General features: G+C 44.0%; 1 protein-coding gene across 3 annotated transcripts in view; it reads left to right on the top strand.

The window, feature by feature from the left end:
* LOC126533847 (putative FERM domain-containing protein FRMD8P1) overlaps positions 1-24,648 on the top strand; it is a 116,558-nt gene extending 91,910 nt beyond the window's left edge. For all 3 annotated transcript variants that reach the window (XM_055072444.2, XM_050181046.3, XM_055072443.2), the window contains 10 exons: positions 2,094-2,270; positions 4,128-4,229; positions 4,931-4,989; positions 6,053-6,219; positions 8,429-8,614; positions 10,173-10,302; positions 12,696-12,848; positions 14,039-14,150; positions 20,768-20,863; positions 21,766-24,648. In XM_055072444.2, coding sequence (XP_054928419.1) covers positions 2,094-2,270; positions 4,128-4,229; positions 4,931-4,989; positions 6,053-6,219; positions 8,429-8,614; positions 10,173-10,302; positions 12,696-12,848; positions 14,039-14,150; positions 20,768-20,863; positions 21,766-21,824 — 1,241 coding nt within the window. In that variant the 3' untranslated portion in view covers positions 21,825-24,648. The remainder of the gene's footprint in view (positions 1-2,093; positions 2,271-4,127; positions 4,230-4,930; positions 4,990-6,052; positions 6,220-8,428; positions 8,615-10,172; positions 10,303-12,695; positions 12,849-14,038; positions 14,151-20,767; positions 20,864-21,765) is intronic.
* The last annotated feature ends 454 nt before the right edge of the window (positions 24,649-25,102 follow it).

Below are 25,102 nucleotides of genomic sequence, written 5' to 3'. Positions count from 1 at the left end.
CCATCTTTTGTGTAGGAGTGACATCTCTTTTTGATCGTTCATTGGAACAGGCTGTAAACAAATGCCTCGAACCACACAAGTTGGTTTCGCGCATGCAACCTGCTGCATGCTGCATGATTTTTTTCTTTAGGTTACGACACTGAATGAAATGTAAACAGGTCACCAAATATTGATGCGTAGTGCGAGATGTTGCCGACTTATTAGTGACTTAAGTAAGGGTTTTATATCGGACACCAAAACAATTAAGTATCATATGATCTTGCACCTCCCTTGACGTAATTGCCTGCTGTCATTGCCCTTGTAATTGTGAATGCCATTTGTGGCACCTCAGACAAGAGGCGTGCATTGGCGATTGCTTTCAATGCTGCATCCTGCTTGATATTTCTGGTGATGTTCACCAGAACCTTTGTTTGTCAGACACCCATACTATAGATGTAGAAAAGCTTGAGCAGCTTGAGAAAAAAGTCTAAACCAGGATGTTATGTTTTTTTGACATATGGAGTTCTCTTTATCAAGGCAAAGTCGATTCCTTTTCTTGAAATCCTGACACCGAGCTTCTAGGACCCTCCTTCAGTTCCCATGCCGACTATTGAAAGACTCTAGCCAAAATGTTTTACCTCCCATTAGCCTTAACTCTTAGTATGGTCATCATGAAAATTTTCTTATTCTAAAGGGGACATGGCTTTAATTGTTTTATCAATCATTTGCATTGCTATGCTAACAGGTGTAAAATGTACTTTCAAGTTTCTTAACAACTTTCAGAGGCACATTGTTGTCATAAAATTGAAGCGAGCCATTATGCAATGCATGCCCTTGTGCTTGACATCCTGTGACTAGCACAATTTTTTAGAAACATGTACTCAAATTGGGCAGCGAAACGTGTTGCTGTTCCAGCTAATGCTTTTGTAAGCAGCATTTTTTTACAGCATATAAAAACGTTTTTTGTGGAACAATGTAATTCACCACTCGTTTTAGTTGCTTATTTTTCACACCTAGTGCTAGGCACAGGATCAGCAGCAAGTGGGTATGCTTATCATAAGGGCTGGCTTCAGTTTTACAATTATGCAACACTTTCTCTAGAGTTTTTCATTAGGAAAGAACAATTAACTTTATGGGAAATACAAGTTCAGTACTGATAATTTCGTAGGCCCTGACATACCACAGTTAAGAAGAAATTTACTTAATTCTAAAGTGGCTCTTTCCAGAAAATTTTACTGAGAATAATAGCATGCGCATTGATTTGAGTTCGGAACAAAAAACTATAATAATGATAAGCTGTTGTCATCAGCACTAAAAATTTATTTAATCCAGTCCACATATCGCTGAAGCTGTAGAAGCTGTAGTAACTTTGTGTTCGATAAGTTCTTTTGGCCATATAGTAATTAGTATATTCTAGACACTATAGCTCAGCTGCCATGGTTTACAAGATGTTTATAAAATGCATTAACTCAAACGCTACAGACGCCACTGAAGTTGAGATGCTTCAGACGTGATAGCGATAAGGAGGCCTCTGACAGTGACTTTGAGCGATGCTCGGTCTACTTTAGCTCTGTGCAATAAGTTTTCTTCTTCCAAATGAAAACAAATTACCATTACTCTCTTTTACTGTGATAAACTGATAGATGAAAAAAAATTCTCAAATTGCGAAAGCCAGAGTGCTTGCTACAGTCGAGCACATTGCATTTTTGTTTTATGGCCATGAAAATCAGGTGCATGTTAGAATAGAGTAAATACGGCATGTGGCAAAAAAAGAAGAAAAAAGCTTTTTCTTGATCTCTAATGCTCAGTGTTGAACAGGACAATTTATGGGCAACCAAACAATAAAATATGTCAACGTTACACAGTTCAAAACCTGCAACTTTAAATAAGTTGTAAAAAGAGTCACTATCTCACGCACTGCATAAGTAAACAATGTTAATTTAAAGATTTCCTTGAAACACAGCATACAGCACTAAAAAAAATGCATAGATGAAGGTAGAGAGTGTTTGTTAATACATTGCACATGTTGGTCCCCTCCATTCCTTGCTGCTTGCCCCTCGGCCTTTTCTCTTACCCTGCGACCTCTGAACCTCAACGCGGTGATGGCCTTCCAGAGCAAGAGATGTGCGTGTACCTCATGAACAAGGTGTGCCTCTGTGTCGAGGTCGGCAATGTCCAGTTGGCGACGGCCCACGAGATCATCGACATCATCGCAGAGGACGACACCGAGATCAACTTCCCCGCACAACTCAAGGATGTGTTTGCCCTGTGGATGACCTCTCCATTGCTTGGTGGGTACCACCACGAAGTGACCTCGTGAACACGTCTTGACGTGCCTTGACGTATAAGCCTATCTCAGCTCTGTTTCAAGCCGTGCACTGTTCCTCAATGCTTCGGGAAGAAACACGCATAGATCCATTTTGCAAAATTAGTCTAATTTATGCTGTCTTTAGATGAAAACTGGAAGTTTAAACGTGCAGCAAAATAAACTTTTATTTTGCTTCAGGTGCCATGTGGTGGCGTTCAGCAGCGGCACTACGATGCAGACAATGCGTAGACGACCTGGAGTGCCAAAACACCGCAAAATGTATATAGACATTGTCTTCACAGTCTAGGAGTCATCCTGCTGGGCTTTTGCTTAATTTCCTGTTCACTTCTAAGCCTAGCTTCATCTGTCATGACCGTACAAACACGTTAAAATCTGAGAATGGTCTACGACAATCAGGGACCCTTGCCTGCAAAAAAACCCATTTGCAGAGCTGCTGTCCGTTGAAACTCCTGCTCTTTCCTGATAAAGTTTTGTTGCCCTCACATGTGCATGCATGTAGTATGCAGTCCTCTCGGATACCCTTCACTGATTCATTGGGTGCCCCTTCTTTTGCTAAATCATTATGTAGATTTACATGATAGGAGGTGCCCTTGGAGCATCACTGGTATAAACCCTGCGATTGGACTAAAAAAACACCCATTTGCATCTCTCGAATGACTGATTAAATTCGTAATATACCCATCGGTGATGAAGAAATTGCGGCCACTGACCAAGTCAAGGTGAAAAAACACACAGAGACGTTTCGGAACGTCTCTGTGTGTTTTTTCACCTTGACTTGGTCAGTGGCCGCAATTTCTTCATCATCATGTTACCTGACCAGACGAACTTTCGTCGAACTCTTGACTACATACCCATCGGTAACTGCTTCTAGTTGAAATTGCCTGATGTTTGGCACCGAGTCCAAAGTAACAAGCTTTCTTTCTTCACAAAAATCTATAGGCAGCCCTTAAAACTTTTGAACATGTTCAGATATATGAACTAATCAAGTGATCTTGTTTAGTTAAAAATTTGTGGTAGCAGACTGTACGGGAGATAACGTCCTCTGATTGATGTTTATGGCACGCTGTTTTATAATCACTCTTCTGCACATTAACTTCTGTGCCCTGCCTCCAAAAAATAGAAAAATGCTTGGTTGTTACTTTAGTTTCACTCTAGCTACACTGAGGGGACAGAGAACACAATGCCCCACAGTTATTACCAAACAAGTTGCAGTCCATTATGTTGAAGTGCTACTGTCAGCTGAAACATTTCCTTAAGTTGGTTTTTTTTTCGCTTTGTGAATATGTTCCTTTGTTTCAGCACTGCAGTGAGTATTCTCCTGCCCCGTAACTGCCCACTGTAGTTGACATTGGGAACGAGCACTTTTGTATAAGTTTCTGTACAACTTCAAACACTGTTCTTGTTATCGAACAGCTCTGACTCCAATAGTGTTTCGTCACGAGATTGATACCCTGCAAAGTATGAGCCTTTGAGCTGAGGCATTTGACCCTCTGACCATTGAAAACTGCCTTTGCATAATGCAGGCAATAAACTAAATCGTGAGAATGTTGAGTGGTGTTGTGGAAAGTGCAAATGGGAACATAGGCAAAGGATGTAATGCACAAGTGTGGCCTATCATGACTCTTCGTCAGCACTTCTAGTTTTCTGCATTACAGTTCTCTGGGTATAGAAAGGTGTGTTCGCAAAGCATGCTGAAAGCTATGGCATATAATGGAAAGTGGTATGGTATAAATGGAAAATGTGTAAGCATGGTTATGCAGTGAAAAGGGCTATTGCTCTCTTGACAAATTGGCTATCCCGTCCTTTCACTCTCTTCCAGAGCTGCAGCTGAAGCCAGATCACAGACCGTACTTGATCCGGGAGCGGTGGTCAGAATACCTAAAGAAGTACACCTTTGCCACAAAGCAACAGCTCGACTCTGGTAAGCCATGCCAATTTCTCTTGTTGCCCCTCTCCTCATTCATCTGCAAACAGGCTAATCTTTCAAACCCTATCATTAAAACACTGTCATTCAGACCCTGTCATTCAAACCTAAAGTGCTTGTACAGTGTGCTCATACTTGGACTGATGATGAGATGGGGAAAGTGCTGCATTCCAAAGAGGTCAGAGTACAAAAACGTCTGTGCTCCAAGATGTCAGTGTAAATAACCCATGTTGTCAATGTTATGGTGTTCATCATAGCCCATGCTATGGAAAGCCAGCCAGTCATACATTCAACAGAAAGGATGTAGGCTGAAGCTTCAAAGAGAGAGAGATATTGATTTTAATGAGAAACTGGCAAATTTAGCCTAGCCAACGACCTGGCAGGCTTCTGCAAGTGTGAGGTGAGTTACATTAAAGTCGAACTTCGTTCTAGCGAAGTCGTTCATCACATAAAAATACCCTTGTTATATCTGATGTATGTTGTAAGCATACATTTTACATTTACTTATTTACATCTGATAATTTGCTATATCCATGTTTGTTATGTCGAGGTTTGAATGTAGTTTCAGTTAAGGTTAGTGTCAGGGGTCCCTGTGGAATTATAATTTGGTTGTCTTCTCAATTGTCTTACTGTATTTGCATCTCTCGCTGTTTGTCAACGCATCTTAAATTTATTTTGTTTTTCTTTTTCTCTTGCAGACGAACCAGTGCTGACACTGCAGAGGAACGTCTTCCTTGAGAAATCCAAAGAGAAGGAGGTAGGGTACCAGGAGGGGTGCATCCTATCGTGTCAAAAATAAAGACTGGATCCCTGTATGTAAATGCTATCATGAAGAAATGATAGCTGAGGGGCAAAAGCCTTATCGGAACAGTATTGGCCAGTCATTGACATGACCTGTGACATGGCACGGAGCTGCTTAGGGCTTAGAAGGCAGCACCATCGCAATTGTGCAAACCTGATAGCATTCTAGATTGACTTAACATACCACGTAATCTATTTTATTTTTCATGTTTCAAACAGATGTAATGAATTGTCGGTTGCACAAACTACGACTGCCTTCTTCAGATGGAATAAATGAAGAGACAGACATTAGACGCCTGCACTACAAATCACAATTCTCAGTTCACTCATTAACAAAATTTTGCTTAATTTTAATCAGTTTATTTGGAGCACTTCTTATAGCTGTATAATTGAAGCCTGAAAGTAAGCAAGTCACATTGTTCAGAAGAAAACCTAAAGCTAGCACCAGTCTCAAGGTACCAGTCATAGTGTGGAAGAAAGTAGATTAGCGTCCCACCTAACATTTTTTCATAAAGCCTCCTACGTGCATTGTAGGACACACCGTGGGCAATTGTGTAACTTGTGAGAAAAATTTTTATTGTTACAGTATGGAATTTCAAAGATTTATCTGGAGTCAGATATGCTAAAGCTGGTACTAGTTTTAATATTTCTTTTTAATGAACACGACTTCATCTCTGCCTCGCTTTAAGTGTGCTTTACAATGTGTGCTCTTAATAGCCAAATCTAAAAAGCTAATCGTGTCACCGTCGTCATTGTGTTATCATCAGTTCTCCTCATGGCCCTTGTCATCATTGTTGGATCACTTATCACCATTTTAAGTAGCAACTGTAGCTTTCCTTTCATAAGCGCTTTTCAAACTTCCGTTGCATCTTTCTTGTCTTTTCTTCTTTGTAGTTCAATTTTAAGGTACAGGCTCGCAGCGCGTACATAGGGGGGCTTTTACATGTGTAGAAGATTGTACCTGTAGGCAAATATGTACAGCATAAGAGCTACAGCTGAAGCCGACATTTTTTTTGCAGGTCACTGACCTCAAGCTGCTGAAAATGCTCTTTGCGGAAGCCAAGGGCAATGTCCTCGACGGGAGGTACCCCTGCGAGACTGAAGACTGCATGGTGCTGGGCGCTATCCAGGCCCGACTCGAACTTGGCCCATACGACCCACTCAAGCACACCCCGGAGTTTTTCAGGCAAGGGCACGGTTGTGTTTGCTGTTTTATCGTTTTATCACTTCAGATGCAAGTCTTATGACTTAACGGTGTGCTGCGTATACATCATGACTTGTAACTCCAGCAGTGCTGGTTCCTACCAGTCACTAGTATTACAAGTCATGCGCACTTGCTAAAGCAGACAAGGACGTGGTTGATCTTTGCTGTGTGGTCCCTGTATGACCTCAAACAGTCTTGTGACTTGCATTGGGCATCACCATGACTTGTATGTCTCATCAATTTGAATGCCCACAATGATCCACCCTGCAACTTATAAGACTTACAAGCCATGCACTTTGTAACTTGCGCTGCAGGCATACTAAGCTGGCCTGACCTTTTAGTTTATTTTCATGGGTAGATAAAGCCTCAGATGCCATAAGTGTGGGGTGTTATGCCACAGAAGCCCAACTCATATCTTCACAATTAATTCGCCACATTGTTCTTTGGCAGAAATGTACTATAGCGGTGGCAAAGTGTTATGATAAACGCAACCAAGTCCAGAGATGTGGAAGAATAGGAAGCATAGTTTACTTCCGTTATTTCGACCCAGACGGGACCGACAATGATGCAGAAAAAATGCCCAAACACACCCCTCCTTGATTCATTTGACAGTATTTGCCCGAGGCCAACATGCCCCCTAATCAAACGGACGGCCACTCTCTTTGTCAAAAGTAAGAAAAGTTACATATAAATGACATTAAAGCTCCTAAACAAAGTATAAATCTAACTCACACCCGATTTTTTTTTTTAAATGGCGAATGGTTTCCTACAATCAGCTTCGTTGCTAGGCTTTTAAAATCAGCTTCACTGCAATACAAATGTGTTATGCGGTAAAGCATACAAATGCTGCAAAGGAGCGTTTGATTTCGTACTGAAACTATTGACAGCTTGAAATGGCACGAACTACACATGAATGATACGTGGACAGGCGCTGTCCATGTATCTTTCGTGCATAGTTCGTGCCGTTTTGTCAATAGTTTCATATGGAATACGTGCGTGCCCAACGTGCCGTCCTTTTGGTTTTGTTTCTGATCGCACTGCAAAGGCAATTTATGGCACAGCTTCATTGGAAAACAACAGGTGTGCATTAGAATCGGGTAAATACCGTAATCAAACATTGTGAGCTATGATCATTGCTTGAAAATCATCCTAGGGAGGGCCTAAAAGGCATTTTCGACAAGAGATATGTGTTCTATGCATTCATTGTTCTTCAAGCTCAACTGATACAGACACCGGCACCAAAGGGATCTTTATCGGGGTCACCATAGGATTCAGGTGTGTGCGTGCTGACTGCCCAAATTCGAATAATTTAGCACGTGCTAATTTTAGGATTGAAATAACGAACATTTGGGCCCATAGAAGTGCCTTCGGTTGGGATTGAATTAACTGTAAAATTGAATTAATCGGTGTCGAATTGGCTGAAGTATACTGTATTCGCATGACCTCACATATGCCACATTGTTGTCCTATTCAGAGCTTCCCCTGTGTGGCTGGAGATACTAAGTGGGTTGAGCTAATGTACAGCTTCTCACCGTGCTGGCGGTACGACACTATGGCCGTCTCGATGATGTCAGGGCATAAACACTATAGAGACTATCACGACAAAGGTTAAATAACAGGCGCAGTGAAGGACGAAAAAAGAAGGCACACACTGATACTGGCGCAAACTCAAATATGAAGCACAAACAGGAATTTTCCTTGTCTTTTTCACTTCTCTTTCACTGTCGGCTATCATGTGCACTATGTAGTTTTCTCACAGTCGCGTGCATATATAGTGCACTTGATTGTAACGTTGGCATCTGACACACTGTAAGAGCAAATGAGTGGCACCCTTGTGTGAAGTTTATTATGAGCACTGTATCATGCACTTCATCTGTACATACTTATCACCACTGCACTGCGTGGACTGTGGCGGGATGGTGGCTCCAAATGGATTTACAGCCCAACCATTGCCTCAAAAGTGATGGAGGTTAGGGATATTTAGGGAATTCTAGTACTTTTTTACGACTTTTGAGCATTATTGTTGGGCTGGCATTATTCATGCGCCTGCGTTACTGTGCTCATGGGCATTACGGTTATTGCGTGCAATGTCTCTCTCTCATCGTGCAATACCAAGCAGTGGCCACGTACCGTCACCTTAAAGTATGTCTACTTCTCCTTCTGTTAACAAAATTCTCGTCTCATCACGCAGATCTCGGATCCGAGACTTTCTCCCCGAGCATGCCTGCCGCTCGCACTGGTTCCTGCTCGGCCTGGGCGCCAAAAATGGCCCCGAGCGTCGTCTCTCCGAGCACTACAAGGCTATCGCGAGCAATGTCAAGGAGAGCCGTCTGATGCGAAAGTACCTTGAATTCTGCTGGGCCTTCCCTTACTACGGGTAGGCGAGGACAGTCTGGAAAGCTTTTCCTGCATTTGACGTTAGGAGGTGTACCACATCATGACTGATAAGTTCTTAACTTGCCCAGAAGCATCACAAAATGCGACCAAGATTTTTCTCTCTTTTTTTTTTTTTTGTGCATAAAGGTAAATAAATGTTCACAGCCTTCCATATGTATACAAAATAGTCTGAAGCTCATGGTGTAGCTTGCGTACGTACGCACATTAATTACCAGTGTAATTGCCCTGGTAGGATTTTCATTGCACTCAGCTAAAATAGCTGAGCTTCAGGATAATTGGTTGTACATATTGTTTATCATGCAGTGCTGAGCAGCCAGAAATATCTGTTCTTGACATGAAACATGATAAAAGCCTTCCCAATGACTAGAGGTCAATGGCAGCATTGATGACGAGTACGAAGTCATGGGTTTGATGCTCAATTGCAGTGACCTCATTTTGATCGGAACGGAATGCAAAAACGCTTGTGTACTTAGATTCAGGTGCATGTTAAAGAACCCTGGGTGTTCCACATTAATTCGGAGTTCCCCACTTTGGTGTGTAATCAGATCATGGTTTTGGCACGTAATACATCACAATTTGAATGTGAGCGCTAAATGAATTCGTCTTCACACTGCGTGTTTGTTGCTTTTCTTGTGTTGCACATGTATATGTACATGTATATGATATACCTTACGATGAAGCAAAAGGAACTGTCGTTAGTTGCTCTTTTTTTTTTTTTTACTTTCACCTTTCTCCAGTGGCATGTTTGTCAGTATGCATTTGTGTAGCCCTTAGCATTTGTTCACTTGTGGTTTCATTAATCCTGTTCATTCTTGCTGTAACACTAGGGCCTTAGCCAAAAGCAAGGTATCTGTGATAAAAACGATGGATTCAAAGATAACTTGAGCCAGACTGTGTCCTAATTCTAAAATATTCAACGTGTTAAGTGACCCAGATTTTTGTTTACCACATTGCATCCTAGGAAATCTCTGGTGCAAGATTTATGTTACGGGACTTACAATAAGTGATGAAACAAAAGGCGATAGACATATTATCAAGAAACAGAAGGACAGTAGTTTTTTTACTCTAGACCAATAGTGGGTAGATGATGTTCCCATTTGAGGTCAAGAGCATGAAATGGGGCTGGGCTGGTCACATGCTTAATAGGATAGATTATCAGCGGTCTGTTTTATAGCAACAGCATAAATATTTTGTAAAGGTAAAGGCAACCAAGGATGGTCAACATTTATTTACCATTGATTGAAGAACTTAGGAAGTTTGTAGGTGTAGAACACCTACAAACTGGTTGATGCTAGACAGGAGTATGGTATATTTGGAAATTTCTGGAGGGGGCCTTTGCACTGCTGTGGACTTAATTAGGAGTATAATGACTGTGCTGATTGTTTCTGTAGTTTGCACAGGAGTCCTGCTACATATTTTATCAGCATTATGTTGATATTTGTCAAAGGCATGCTCCCATTGTTGAGTGAACTGGGTTAGTGATTTTATGAGGCCACAGTGGTTATGTAACGCTTGCTTTGCTTTGTTCTTGTTTGCAGGAGTGCCTTCTTCAATGGTCAAGTGGAAAGGCCCGTGACTGGTATAGCGGCCCTGATGAACCACTACGACCTTCCCGTCCTTGTGGCCATCAACCGTGACGGTGTTCACGTCATGGACCCAAGTCAGCCAGTAAGGCAACCTACGACAACACAGCAGCCTTGTTGTTTATCTGTTTAAGTCCAGTACAGCTGAACCTCGTAATACCAAACTCGCATCTGACACATAATACAGTAGAACCACGTTCATACGTATTAAAAATATGTGAAATGTACTAACCAGGAAAATGTATGATCTGAAGCAACTAAAACAATTTGACAGGCTCAACTGTAGTTGACATCTACGTAATGCGAAGTGTGGTGCGAATTGTTGTGGCATGATATGCTGATGCGCATCGAACTGTAGGGGCTCTGGCAGCCCAAGAGGTGTTTTGTTGTATTTTTGTTGTGTAGTGTACTGGGACGGCGACGGGAAACCAAAATGAAATCAAACTGCCGGGCGATGCTGGATGCCGCTGGAGTGAAACATGATGCTCCGATCACACTGCCTGCAGCAGGGAACAGCAGCGTGTTAGTGTTATCGCCTACTAAAGCAGCGTGCTTCCAATGGCACCATACTGTAAAATAGGTGAAGATGCTCATCGCGATATGATTGGCAGCGTTAGCTCTGTATGCGGTATGCGCCGACCCGGGAGGAGATTTGTTGGTATCGGAATAAGAAACTGACGGGGTGTCTACCAACCGGTAAAGCCGGGAATTCTCAGGGATTTTGAATAGTCTGGAAATACTCAGGGAATTTGTGCTTCTATTAGGGAAAGTTAGCTGTAAGTTTATTGAATGCGAACGAAAGTCGCAGCAATGCTGGCTCGAGTAACAGAGAGGGGTCGTAACGAATCGTTTTTGACGGCGTTTCATTGGCTGCAGGAGTTGACAGGGTACAGTCAACAAACAACTTTTGAGACGCCTGATAGTGCGGACGACTTTGCAGCGCCATCACGTACCCCATACAGTCTATGTATAAGAATGTCTGAAATTTCGAACATAGGAACCCTTTGCCATCCGGTTTTTCGAACTTTAACGTTGTTTCAGACCTACGGTCATGGCAAGGTTAAAGCCACCGCCGCTGCCGTTTTGATTACCTCGCCGCCTTAAACCGGCGCTTTCGCACGCAGACCTGCTGGCAGCTATAGCCACCACTGCTGCAAACGCTAGGCCGAGCTGCTTCGACATTCGCCGTTAAGCTTCTTGCCGTTCGGCACCACGTTTTTCAGTGAAAGAATTCGCGGCTGTCAGCAATGGCACCGACTCCGAATTTGTGGTTCTCGCAATTGGCACATTGCGTAATGCCGGTTCCTGAAAGTCGGCGTCGCCTCAACACACCAATGTTATACGATCAAGTATACACAAAATTATTGCGGTGAAACATAAGCATGGGAAGGGGCAATTGTCACAGGACACAGTATGTATTTCCTAATTATACATGCATCCACCCGCCATCTCCTGTCACAGCATTAGCATCGATATGCCTCATAAGTGTACTGGCAGGCCTTTTCGGATGTGCCTGTGGCTATTTAAGCCCTCAAGGGCAGTAAAAAACATCCATTCATTTTTTTCAAACTGCCCAATTATCGGACGTTTTCGTGGCCCTTAGGGAGTCGGAAAAATTGGACGTTAACTCTACAAGTGACCAAGAGGATGCTTCAAACAGTCGGTGAGGTGAACGCACCGTGGAAGGAGGACGAGAACAGTAAGGACCTATGCATTGAGGAATGAATGGGAAAGGAAGCATGCCGCCACTTCTTTCAAGGAGCTTGAGCTCAAAAAACTAAGGGTTGGCTGGTGGCGAGATGCAGGTGTCCCTCATCCAAACCAAAATAAACTGCAGTGAAACGCAACACTGAGGCATTGTGCACGGGCTGAGAGTATGTCAGGACAGCTGAGGTTGACACACCAGCTGCTGAGAGAGAATCTCACTTGTGACAAAGTGTGGGTCTTATACCAATGAGGTTGCTACCAATTGATAGAAATAGCTCATATTTGAAATATTTTCTTCTGTATGCATCTCCTTTTCATTGGTATTTGAAGATGTTCGACTCGATTTGGAATGGGTTTTGCCATCTTCTTTTTTTTTTTTCAAATATATTTTACGCGTGCATTTTGCTAACACGTTGCTTCTGTTTTCTTTTTGAATAAAATAAACATTACACCATACTATTCAAACTGGATTAAGTCATTTTTTTTTTGTTTTAACATGCTTACTAGAGAATGACAGCATCGGGCAACATGGTGTCAGCCTGTCTTGACATATAACAAAGTTCTGCCTCGCTCAAAAAAATTTTGTAAAGGCACTCAGGGAAAACCTGGAAATCTCGGGGAATTTGGAAATGTCAACTTGGTAAGCATCCTGATGAAGCCTCTGCCACAGTGAATTTGTTAAAAGTGCTTCTGGGTTACTGAAAGAGAGCAGGTTCTTTCTGTGCCCACTACCACAGTGCTGTCTATCATTGCCTGTCATTGTGTCAACAGGTGGTGCTGCTCAGCTTGCCGTACAAGCAGCTGTCATGGGACTATGCCTGCCCCACGCAGCCCGACAACCCCGACTGCCTGCCTTGCCTGTTCCTGCAGTTCCAGCTGCTAGGGCAGAATGAGACGTCTGTGCTTCAGATCTTCTCGCGACAGGTAGATGTCACCGACTCCGCCGTCGTAAACCTCCAGATTGGCTTCAAAGCTCGAAAAACACAACGCATTGTATAATGCCAGTTCTGGAAAGTCAGCTTCACCTGAGTACAGCAATTTTAGGGGGTGAAGCATACACAGATTATTGCGGTGAAGCTTAACAAGCGTGGGAATGGGCAATTGTCACGGGACACAGTATGTATTCCTTAATTATACATTCGTGCATCCCCGTCACCTGTCACACTGTGAGCACTTACATGTGCTCACAGTTCCACTTGAGGATGACAGCTACTAAAAATTTTTTTACTGGTCTCACTGTAATAATGAACATATTGCACGTACAGGTCATCATCTCCTTTGTTGTATTCAGAGTGCGTTTCCAAATAGGTATGTTGGCTAGTGCAGTATCAAGCGGGTAAAAGATTTTTCGTAATTTTGCAGGTGCACTTCCTGGCATGGCACATTCTGCCAACTAGTGGCTGCGCCGGCGATGGTTCAAATGATGACGAACTGCTAACTGTACATGCTGGGGCTTTTATCTTATGTGTGGCTTCATCATGAAAGCCACGTCTACATTTTCTGTATCTTAAGGCAAGCAAACCGTGCTTGCACACGCTAGTAGTGAAAGTGACTGCTCCGCATTAGCTTGGCTAGTTGCCTTGCGGGAAAGTTAGCCTTACAATAATAAAAACGCCCAATTCTGGGAAAGAACGAAGAAGAAAAATATGCATTATGTTGCCCTCAATAGAGAAAAGCTACTGCACGTATAACTGCGCAAATAATCGAATACAAAAGTTTGCATGCCTTTCTGTAGACGACTGTGCATTATTATTCGCTGAAGACAAAGTACTGAAAACAATTTTATTTCATATTTGTCTCACTGCATTGCTTTCAATGGGGATGCAAATGTGGCTTTGTGCCAAGGCACAGTCCATTGTGGTGAAACCACATGACACTTCAAACAGTTTGATAAGAAGCTTCACGGCAGCGTGCCGCATTGCGAGGCAAAATTCCTGCTGTACGCACACATTCACTTTTTACCTAAACTTCCTGAATTTGTGGCAGAGGTAGTGTGTACAAAAATGCAGTGTATAGGTCTGGGTGTTCCCCCCCCCCCACCAAAAAAAAAAAAAGAGAGAGATTTGTGTCCCAGAATTCGCCTGCATCGTCTCAAACAACCTTGTGCGCTGCAGGCTATACTCATGGATGCCCTGATTTCCACGATTGTCGATGAGCTGAAGAAGCGAGCTTCTTGGATTGAAGCTAATGTCGAGACCACTGCAGTTAGTTCCAGAGCAGACGATGGTGAGTTGTTGCTTTCCACTACCCGAGTTTATGAGAAGCCACAGTTCCCACGCCACTCACCAACATTGAAAAGTCTCTGTTTATCTGTAGGAAAGAAGTGATATAGAGTTAATTCTCAATATAACGAAGTCAGTCAGACCGTCAGTTTGCTTTGTTATATCAGAATATTGTTATGCAGTCGACTTCCATTAATTCAAACCTGATGGGACTGATGAAATTGATCAAATTATCTGGCAAGATTAATTAAACAGGCTGAAAAAAAAAAATGCGAAACATACCACTGTTTTATTTTACAATATTCGCCCGAGACTAACACACGCGCACAGCTCAAAAGTGGTTTGGAAAAGAAGAAAGCTTGCAGCTATTACAACAGAACAAAGCCAAATTAAAGAAGGCCCAATGTATACTGCAGGATAATTTTAGTTATGATAAATGCTAATTGAATAAAATTACAGACTTCAAAACTATTGGAACCATTTCCCTCAGTTTGTGTTTTTTCACAAAAATTTGTGATTGCAGAAACTATTGTTCTAATAAGAAATGGATGACTTATCGGTAGGGTGCTTACTAGGGTAGAATTTTATGCGGAATACAACTGTGGACTCAGATTTTCACATTCCACAATTATTTAATATGAAAATTGACGTTTTTGGCCGCAAGGTGGAAGTTCAATTCCTGGTGAAGCCAATTATGAATTTTCTTTCTTCAGTAAGAAGTGCAGAAATCGAACAACACAGTTCCACAGTTAGGGCCCTTTCAATAATATATCATGCACAAGAATTCATTCTTTTTCATTTTAGAATGATAGCTTTTGTGATTAACCATAGTCCCTTCAACATTTGAGAATAAGTAGCTTTTTCAAAAATTGTTCTGAAATAATAAAAATTTGGGCCCTAACCTTGTAGTTAGACCTAAACACATGCTACATTTTTTTTTTTGTCACCTTTGCCGCAATGCATTCGTGTTATGCGGTAAAGCATAAAAACACTGCGAAGGCGGTTTTGGTTTTGTATCCGATTGCGTAAAACTTGAAGCAGATGAACCAAGATGAACCAACTCGTCCAAATCAGTTTGTTGCTAATCCAACTGCACCACGCAGGATATTTACAACAAATTTCATTGGAAAACAAACACAAGCGTTAGAATCGAATAAATACCATAATCGGGCATTGCGAAGACTTTTATTGCTTGGAAATCTTCCTAGGGCGGGCCAAAAATAGGCGTTTTCGACGGGAGACGATGTGTTCAACACGTTTACTGCTCCTTTAACTCTTCCAAGACAGGCGCTACCACTAAAGGGGTCGTCATTGGTGTCGCTATAGGGATCTGGTGCATGCTGACTGGTCAAATTCGAATTATCCAACAAGAGCTAATTTTAGAATCAAAATAATAAATGCTTGGGCCTATAGAAATACATGGGCGCTCACACTGACACCTTCAGTCAGGATCTCGAAATATTTAATTAACGTAAGTCTACTGTATTTAAATTCAATCTTTTATGAAAATAAGTTCAGTTGCCGATGGATTTTCATTTTCTTTTTTTGCAGGGAAGAAGCTGCATCTTTTTCGAATTATCGGGCGATCGTAAAAAGCAAATTGGAATGAGAAAAAAATAATTTGGTTGGATTTAAGGGTTGGTGACACAAGATACAATTTCATTCCGTGTCGACAATATCTTCACATTGGCTGTACGAAGCAAAGCCAAACACTTTCGCATTCACTCCGCCCCATGACTAATAGTGTTGCACACACACCCCCTCCTCTGCCCTCTTGATCGTCTTACCGCGAGCTCGCCTCATTTCCCCTTGCTCATCTGGGAAGACGGTGCTCATCAAGCCAGTATACTTCTTGGCTCACCCTCGCACACACGCTTTCACTCGCACTGAAGAATACGGCACATAGGCTGCTATATGATCACACTTGAACTTCATATGCAACATGACGCTGCTCTACGTACAACACTGCTACGTGTAACATGACACCACTTGTTGGTGCTAGCTTAAGTTGTAAAACCACTTCGTAAAGGCGTTTCTTAGTCACCGGCGTTTTGGTACCGACCGCTAAAGCAGGGCACGGACTCCCGGCACGAGCAAGAGCACTGAAGAGAACGACCCACTAGAAAGTGCTGGGGAGGACAACCCACTATACCGTTCCAATCCTCCTCTACAATTACCCCCGGGAACGAAAAGAGAGCCACCCGGCAACCTAACAGCTTGTCACTATGAGTGGGTCATAGTAGGTCTTGAGGCGGTCGATGTTGACAATGTCTCGTCCACAAAGGTGCATGATCGAAGACGGTTCAACGGGTTCGATCATGTAGCTGATAGGGGATGTGCGTTCGACGATGCAGTAGGGCCCTTCATGCTTAGGTAGTAGTTTTGAAGAGAGACCAGGTGCAACTGAAGGAACTGAGACCGACACAAGCGCTTTAGCAAGGAAGGTGGGCGCAGAAGTGGTGTCACTGCGAGTGCTGTTCTGGTGCCCTTGGTCATTGGAGGCAAAGGCCCAAGCGAGACCGCGGCACTCTTTAGCATGTTTTGCCGTGGCAGAGATGGGAACACATTCAGATGTATCCGGCCAGTATAGTAGAATTGTGTCGATGCTGTGCGACAGATGCTGACTGTACAGTAAGAAAAAGGGTGAAAAGCTGGCGGTGCTCTGAGTAGCAGTGTTGTTCACGTAGGTCACGAAGGGCGGAAGGTCATCCCAATATGTGCGGTCAGAAGTGATGTACATGGCAACCATGTCGCTGAGCGTATAGTTGGAGTGTTCCGTTCCATTGGTTTGAGGATGATACGCTGTAGTTGTAAGATGAACATTGGCTCTCTTTAAGAATAGCTTCAACTACTTCGGGCAGGAAAATGCATCCGTGATCGCTGAGCAGTTCCTGAAGTGGCCCATGACACAGAATGAATCGACGAAGCACGAAGGAGGCAACATCGTGCGCTGTAGCTGCCGGAGGGCGGCAGTTTCGGCGTATCACGTCAGGTGGTCGACTGTCGCAATGGCCCAGCAGTTTCCAGCCGATGTCAGGGGAAGGGGCCCATACAAATCGATGCTGACGCGCCCAAACAGCCAGGTAGGGCAAGGTAAAGGTTGCAAAATGGCTAGCGAGAGGCAGGGTGAAGATTTTCAGTGCTGTCAATCGGTTCAAGAGAGAACAAACTTCTGAACATAGCTGTACATCTCGCGCCGGTAGTACTGCTGTCAAATGCGCTGGTACGTTTTGAAAACTCCAAAGTGTGCACACTGTGGATCGGCGTGGAAAGCTGTGCATATCTCGGAACGCAGACTGTGAGGTACTACTAACAACCACTGGTGCCCGTCGGGTTTATAGATGCGTCGATGAACCAGGTTGTTGCGAATGGCGAAATGGTGAGCTTGGCGACACAACGTGCGAGTGGTTGGTTGTGCTAATGAACCAGAAAGCAAGTCTATAAGAGAGGCAATCCAATGGTCCTTGCACTGCTCAGAATCGATTGTGGTAAAGTCGAGTGAAGAAACAGTAAACGGGGATAGTGAGCAGTAGGCATTGTTGTCAGGTAAAGAAGAGCACGAGAGGGTGTCGGCGTCGAAATGCCTGCGTCCGCCGCGGTACAGCACATAGATATCGTAGTCTGACGTAGTAGTTCTGCGGAAACCCGCAAGGTGGAGAGAAGTAATTAATAAAGGGAAAATCAGACATCCACCCATTCGTCCCGCACCAGGACGAATTTTTCTTAACTCTGAGGCTTTTCTTTCGAGGAACCCGTATGGCTTTCCTTTGTAGCAATTGCTACGAATGGGTGGATGTCTGATTTTCCCTTTATTAGATATCGTAGTCCTGTAGGCGAAGTGCCCATCGGGCAAGATGGCCTGAGGGATCTTTGAAAGATGACAGCCAACATAGTGCATGTTGGTCCGTGACTACGTCAACTGGACGGCCATGCAAATAAGGTCGGAACTTAGTAAGAGCCCAGATGATGGCCAAGCATTCTTTTTCCATCACAGTGTAATTGGTCTCGGCTTTCATAAGCGCATGACTTGCACAAGCCACAACATACTCGGGAAACTCTTGCTTGCGCTGGGCAAGCACAGCGCCGAGGCCAATACCACTGGCATCTGTGTGCACCTTCGTAGGGGCTGTCAAGTTGTAATGGCGCAAAATTAGCAGAAATGTTAGAAAACGTCGTGGGTAATTCTTGTGGATCACCCACGACGTCCTTGTGGGTGATCCTTGTGGGTGGGTCCTTGTGAGACATCCTTGTGGGTGATCTTGCTGAGGCGGTGGTAGTCCACGGATTGCCACACAGAACCATCTTTCTTTGTAACTAAGATGATAGGGGATGCCCATGGATTGTTGGAAGGTCATATCATCTGGTGGCGAAGCATGTCGTCGACATGTTTGTTGATTACACAACGTCCTGCAGGAGATACACAATACGGACATTGCCGCAATGGCAGTTGCGAGCCAGTGTCAATCCGATGAGTAACAATTGACGTACGGCACAGGGATGATTGCCCTACATCAAAAGAAGAACGAAATCATTCTAAGAGGCACAAAAGCTGAAACCGCTGGAGCGGTATAAGGTCATCGGCAGTAGAAGAACCGAACGCATCACTGGGTGATAGGTCACACGTAGAAACAGCACTGAGCGCACTGGAACTAATACAGTAACGGTCATCGGGCATGTTCATAACTTGCACATCCTCGATCGCTTCTACATTGCCAAGGCATTCCCCCTTGGAGCTGCATCACAGGGTATGGGAACGGGTTGTAAACAAAAACGGTGCTGCAGACCTGTGTGATGTCCACTGTCGCAAAAAGTAGGAGCAGACCTTTCCGAGTGAGAAAGCAGTCAGATGGAGACTGTAGTGCAACAGCGCCTGAGATTTCGCTGCAGTGCATTGGCACGACCGTTGACGCATTCGGAGGAACGTGGGAGTCGGCTTGGACAAGTTGTTTCACTGAAAGCGAAGAAATGTCGGTGAACGGGAAACCTAACAGCAGTGAGAGTTCTGTTTCGGCCCGTGCGCAATGGATAATGGCATTGTGGCGCAAGAGAAAATCTCAGCCGAGGATAACATCGTGAGAGCACGAGGAAAGGATTATGAATTCTATGCTGTATAGAACGTCAGCAATGACAACACAAGCAGGGAAAGCCGCTAAGGGGTGAATATGCTGAACCCTGGCTGTGCTGGGGGGGGGGGGGCAGCCCAGAAAGGGGTGTCGTGACTTTCCGAAGTATATGGCAAAGCTTAACGACCATAACACATACGGCGGCCCCTGTGTCCATGAGTGCAGATGCGTGAACGCCGTCAACAAACATGTCGATTATGTTCGAGGGACTGCATTGACAACTTTCACATTTTGATGGTGTCGCAGCCCTTGCCTCTTGGACTGCGACGATTAGTTTTCCTCGTCCCGAGTGATGGGACGACGAATTCTTTAGAATGAGCTTTTAGCGCATTCGCTGTTGTGTGAATCATTAGTGGGTGATCAAAGACTGAAATCAATGCATCATTGTTGTCATGCTGCGCAAGACTTGTGCTGTCACCATTTCGTGATGGCAGTGGTAATGGTGCCAGCCAGGCGTCATTACCAGACTGACATATCTGGAGATGACGTGTTCAACGCATTCACTGTCCCTTACCACTGCCAGTATGGACGCTGCTGCTACTGGGGTCACCATTGGGGTCAGGCAAGTTTGGACTGACAACTCAAGCTTCAGATATCCAACGAAGGCCAGTTTCAGGATCCAAGTAACGAAAGTTTGTCAGTAGAAATGTATGGTTGCTGGCCGGAATCTTGATTTGAGATTGAACTAACTGAGAAATCTGATTAGCCAGAGTCGAATTGACACTCTACTGCATCTAATTCATAACCGAAATTTCAAATGTTTATGTTCCTCTATTTTGTTGGCAACTGTCATTTTAGTGCTTTCTGTGGATGTATGTATCAGTTTGCCGGTCACTGGAAGCATCCACACAATACAATAGAACCGGCAGGATGTTTCAGAATACTCTGCAATTAGAATATACTTGTTTATTCTATCACTAATTCTACTCTTTTGTCTTGCATAATTATAACCATCATATGTTAATATTCAAAGTAGACTAAAAGATATTTTGTTGCCTGTGAGGGGCATACGCTGAGAAGGAGGGAGAGTTTGACGTGAATACCTTGTCTCGCCAACTCACTACAGTACAGTGAGAGCTACAGGGCGTGTCAGCCCATCAATAATGAAAACCACATGAGAGGCTAGCTCACCGTCTACGGTTAATCCTCCCACATGCGAGACCACTTGAACAGGAGTATCACAGACGGATTAATGATTGATTGGAACGGTCATGTATGGACTAGCAGCTGAATGAAAATGTGACGGGTGTATTAGTAAGGAACAGTGAATGAACATTCCTTCTTTTTCCAAGGAACACTCCTGGCTGACTGACGGCAACCATAGCTGCCGCTGCACTGCACAGAATTGAGTTGGAGTATGGAGTGCAAGGAATATCAACGCTTCAAAATAGAAAAATAACAGCAAAGGGAAACGGGAAAAAGCACAGGGAGAAAGTGTAGCAACACACAGTTTTCACAAAATGGCTGTATTTTTTCATTGTGACTGCTTGGGTTGCAGATATCCAAGTGCCGCTGACAGTGAAGAAACTCAGACAGGAGCAAGGACTGTCGGGACGCTTGCGAAAGCTTTCCATCGCAAAATTCAACAGCAGTGGTGAGTAAAGTCAGGGTGACTTCTACGCTGCAGGTTCCTGCTGGCGACTGGAGAGGCAGCGTTTATTTCTGTTGTAAAATTGATTGGTGAGGCCTAACAAGGCCTTTCCAAACAGTAATAAAGACAGCTGGTTAAACATAAGAATAGCTATTTATAAAGCTTCACAGGGCACCGTGCGGTTGGCGTGTGGTCGGTTACTGTACATGTAGTCACTGGAACTACAAGTAGGAGCCTGTGCTGTGCTAACGTCAGAAGGTGCAAATGAGTTCCACTTTATTTCAGCTTTTCAGCTTTCAGTTTACATTTACGGTACACCCACGAGCACAAGTGTACGGACCACAGGATTGCCGAAAACACTGCATTTATTCGTAATTAAGATGCGCATACTTATTTCACTGTCGGGTTCAGTGTCCTTTGCTGCCCGTCATAGGTTCTCACATTGGGAGGCCCACGGCAAGTTCGCTAACGCCCCAATACACACGCTTTGTACTTGCTTTAGTGCTTTCCACGGGCATTACTTTTGTTCCCTCTGTCTGCGTCGCGTTAGTTGTTTCGATCAGTCCCTTTGGCCTGGAAGAACTTTGTGCCAACAGAGGTTGCACATCGTAGAAACACTGTACGCGCCAAGCCACCAATCAGAGTAGGGTTTATCACCGAATATAGCAAATATTAACAGAAACTGAATTGTAGGTATTCGTTTTCTAATCGAATTCTTCGAGTATTCGCACCCTTTATTAGTTACTACCCTCATCATGCCATCGAGTTACTGATTTCGGTGGGGCCAACCTTTTCGTGTGGCACATGGCATTGAGATTGCGCTTTCATGAGACAGTTGTCTTAAACCAATAAGTAAGCCGGGTTCTTTGTGTTCGCGTAACCTTGGTGACTTGTATCCCGTGCAGGTGACTACCTCAATTCCAAGGGTTCCCTCGAGTTCAGAAGGGATGACCGCCCGAGATGATTGGGGTTCGAAAGGGAACCACCTTGGTACTGAGGCAATCCCGCTGCCTGGAAGTGATGTCCACGCCCCGTACGCACACGTGCTACGGAGCGGGATTAATTATAGTGCGCCAATGCATCAAGCCAGGCGTGCCATCTCGCAGCTCACTTTTGCCTGAAACGGACATTGCCACTTTTCTGGGGGCATGCCATGTCGCTATAGGCTTGCTGGCAAAGAAAGCACCTAGCATCGTGTGGCCTTTGGACAGTGCGAGCTTATAACGACGTTGTGGGGCTGAAGTAATCAGAGGCTGAAGGGATTTGATTAACAGTACTTTAGTGCTCCTCTCTCAGAGCAGCATTCCAGGCACACAGAGAGTTTCCTTCGGAAAGTCTGCTACTAATTTACATGTTCGCTTGCGAGAAGCCAGGGATGCAGATAGAATGTGTAAAAAGGTTCAACATGGCTGCAATAGTGGCTGCTGAAATGGCTGCTACCAATGCTGTGACTGATCTATCTCCTTGTTTGAGACAAGCCATAGATAGTGCAGAATGCACGAGAAGGTTGAAAATGGCTAGAAACGGCTACGAAAACGGGCTGGAATGGCTGCTGCAATGGCTACTGCCCACGGAAAGAAACCATTGCTAGATGCGTCTGTAAATCATTTTTGCTCACCCTGTAACGAGTTTGTGAGGTGCGAATTCTAGAGCTGCATTTCGTACGCACCTGACAAGATTGCGTGTAAGCTGCAGGATGGCACGCCTGTTTGGCCCAGAATGCGCTGGCACTGAAAGAGGCGCACACATTTATCGGAGGAAGTGATGTGTTCCGAAAAAACCACCTCTTAAACCCCCTTTCCCCATCACCACCCAGAGGGCTTTTTGTGACGTCCTCACTTTTTCCATTGTTACGCTGTCTTTCGTTTTTTATACCGTGGCTCCGCTGACAAACGGTGTCTGTGAGCCGCATCAGTATTAGATAGTAGAGTATTTCGATTTTTGTTCCGCTGCTGTTGCCGTGGTGATTACTCTTTTATTGTAGCCGAGAAAGGCAGCACAGATGTATATGTTAAGCCCGCTGCCGTGCCTCCTGCACGCAATGAATTTTGTTTACAGCACGATTCCCTGTTGTACGTCATGGCTTTGCAGGTGAACCTGCATGCCCTCATGTGCTGGCAACAATTTTGAAGTGGGTAGAGAGGCTGGCCTGGTGTCATATCTTGTAATGATCCGTTTCATTTTCCAATCTCCTGTTCTTATCATTTATTGCACTGTCTGGCCGAACCAGGTGATAATAGGGCTCAAGCCAGTGACGAAGAGCGAAGAGAATGGAAGATAGAATGGGTTCTTACAAAGTTTGGCCCTTGGTCCACAGCTTCTGCCAGAAAGTTCCAATGCCTCTCATGTTTCATGTCAAGATGAAGTCGCCACTTTGAAAATCTGTCGGTGCCTTGTAACATTGGATCAAGAGGCAGTAAAGCATCAGTCTATGTTGATGTAGAAAGGCCATGGTAATGCAGTTAGTGCCTGTTAAGCTTAGACCAGATAGTTATGTAACAATGCAAAAGGGCAAGCTGAATTTTGTGGTTACAGTTTTGATCGATAACGTGCAGATATTGCTGTGAGTCGAGACTGATTGGCTGAGCAAGCTCAAAGCAAATGCGATGGAAATAATGGTGCACCACTTCATTCAACAGTATTTTCACATTGCCTACCTCTTGAGCATGTATAGTAGCACGGGATTTCCAACAGTCCCGTGTGGCATCGAACCTGGACCTTGCACTATGTGAAGGTATACCCAAAAAATGATCAGAAATACAGCCTCTTTGTTGCTAAATAGGTTACTACTCTTTTATCTCGCGTGTGTGCCAACATAGCCAGCTATGATGCCAGATCCGAAGCGAAAAAGATAAAAAGAAAAGACATCTTGGAAGTGTGATGATTGGGTTGCTGTTATACGTTGAGATGAAGCTCGTGTCTCCTTTTAACCTTAGTTCAGAAGCCTAAAGGAAGATCATGGACAGAATTAACTAGTACTTACATACACCGATTTAGAGTATTTAAATGCATTATGTTACGGTCGTAGTAATGTCCATTTTTCTGCATTACGAAGTGTGTCTTGCGAAGTGTTCGTGCAAATGTGCTAGCATCTTGCACTCGGGAGTGATCAGCCCAGGCTACAACAGTTCCACTTGCAAGTTCTCTCTGCTCGTGAACATGCCATTTTTCGTCCTCGCCGTTGTTCTCAGACATGCACCACCGACTTACGATTCGATTGAGTCCTAGAAGCTGTCGTTTACGTTGTGTGGTGTACAGACATACAAGCAGTCCAAGAGGGTGTTGTTGTCAAGCGGCGACTATTCTTTAAACCGCATCAGAGTAGTAAAGAACTACCCATGCGTCCTGTCGCGACGTCCTTCAGTTTGCATAGAAACGTGAAATTGAGCTAGCAAAAGGCACTGCACTTCAAAACAGGAAGTGGTCGTGGCAGCTTGAATGTACCATTCCTTGTTGTGAGCAATGTTTTGACATGCATGGCCACAGGAACAAGAATGTCAGTGGCAACGTCCCCTGACAACTTGTCCGACTCCAATGAGTTGGAAGCATTGTCAGTTCATGCGACTCTTCGCAAGGTGACCCAGGACTGTTTTGTGGAGGTTTTACCATTGCTGCCAAATATTTTCTATGCAGCAAGTCAATGAACACAAGTTGCTCTCGACAATAAGAGCGCACACTTCGTTTAACCCCTTCTCGTTCGCATTTTTTTTCAATGTAATGAAAATGTTTTAATACATGCCTCTGAACAACTAAACTTGAAGGAAAATAAAGGAAAGCTTCCCACTGAATTTTACGGCAATCACTTGAAGGTTTTGCTCGTGAACATACAAAAATGCAACCTTCGGTAAGTAGCATGTGGTTTTTCAGACTCCTTAATTCACAATCATAATGGCATGAAATATGGCCAAATTAAGGCGATTTTTTTGCCACCCAAGGCGGGTTATATGCATCTTGCAACAGGCTCCAAAAATAAAATGCAGAGGCCAAGCCTTAGTGGGATGCGTCGCATGGACATCTGTGAAATTTTAGGGAGAGCCCTATTTATCTGCGGCACAGTTGACAAATTATGCAGTTAGCATTGCTGAACTCGTTTCCGAAAGTACTTGCGGCGTTGGTTCTTCTCTATGTCGATATTTCCTGCAAAATGTGCTTCCTACAGGAATCATTGGGCCAGAAACAGTTTTAAAAAAAAAGCACCAGAAGGTATCTATACTGTTGCTGCTACTCCCAAGCTGACGTCGC

The sequence above is a fragment of the Dermacentor andersoni genome, chromosome 7 (genome assembly GCF_023375885.2).
Source record: "Dermacentor andersoni chromosome 7, qqDerAnde1_hic_scaffold, whole genome shotgun sequence".
In the NCBI taxonomy this organism is placed as follows: domain Eukaryota; kingdom Metazoa; phylum Arthropoda; class Arachnida; order Ixodida; family Ixodidae; genus Dermacentor; species Dermacentor andersoni.
The sequence above is the reverse complement of the archived record's forward strand: the minus strand, read 5'-3'. Positions and strand labels throughout refer to the sequence as shown.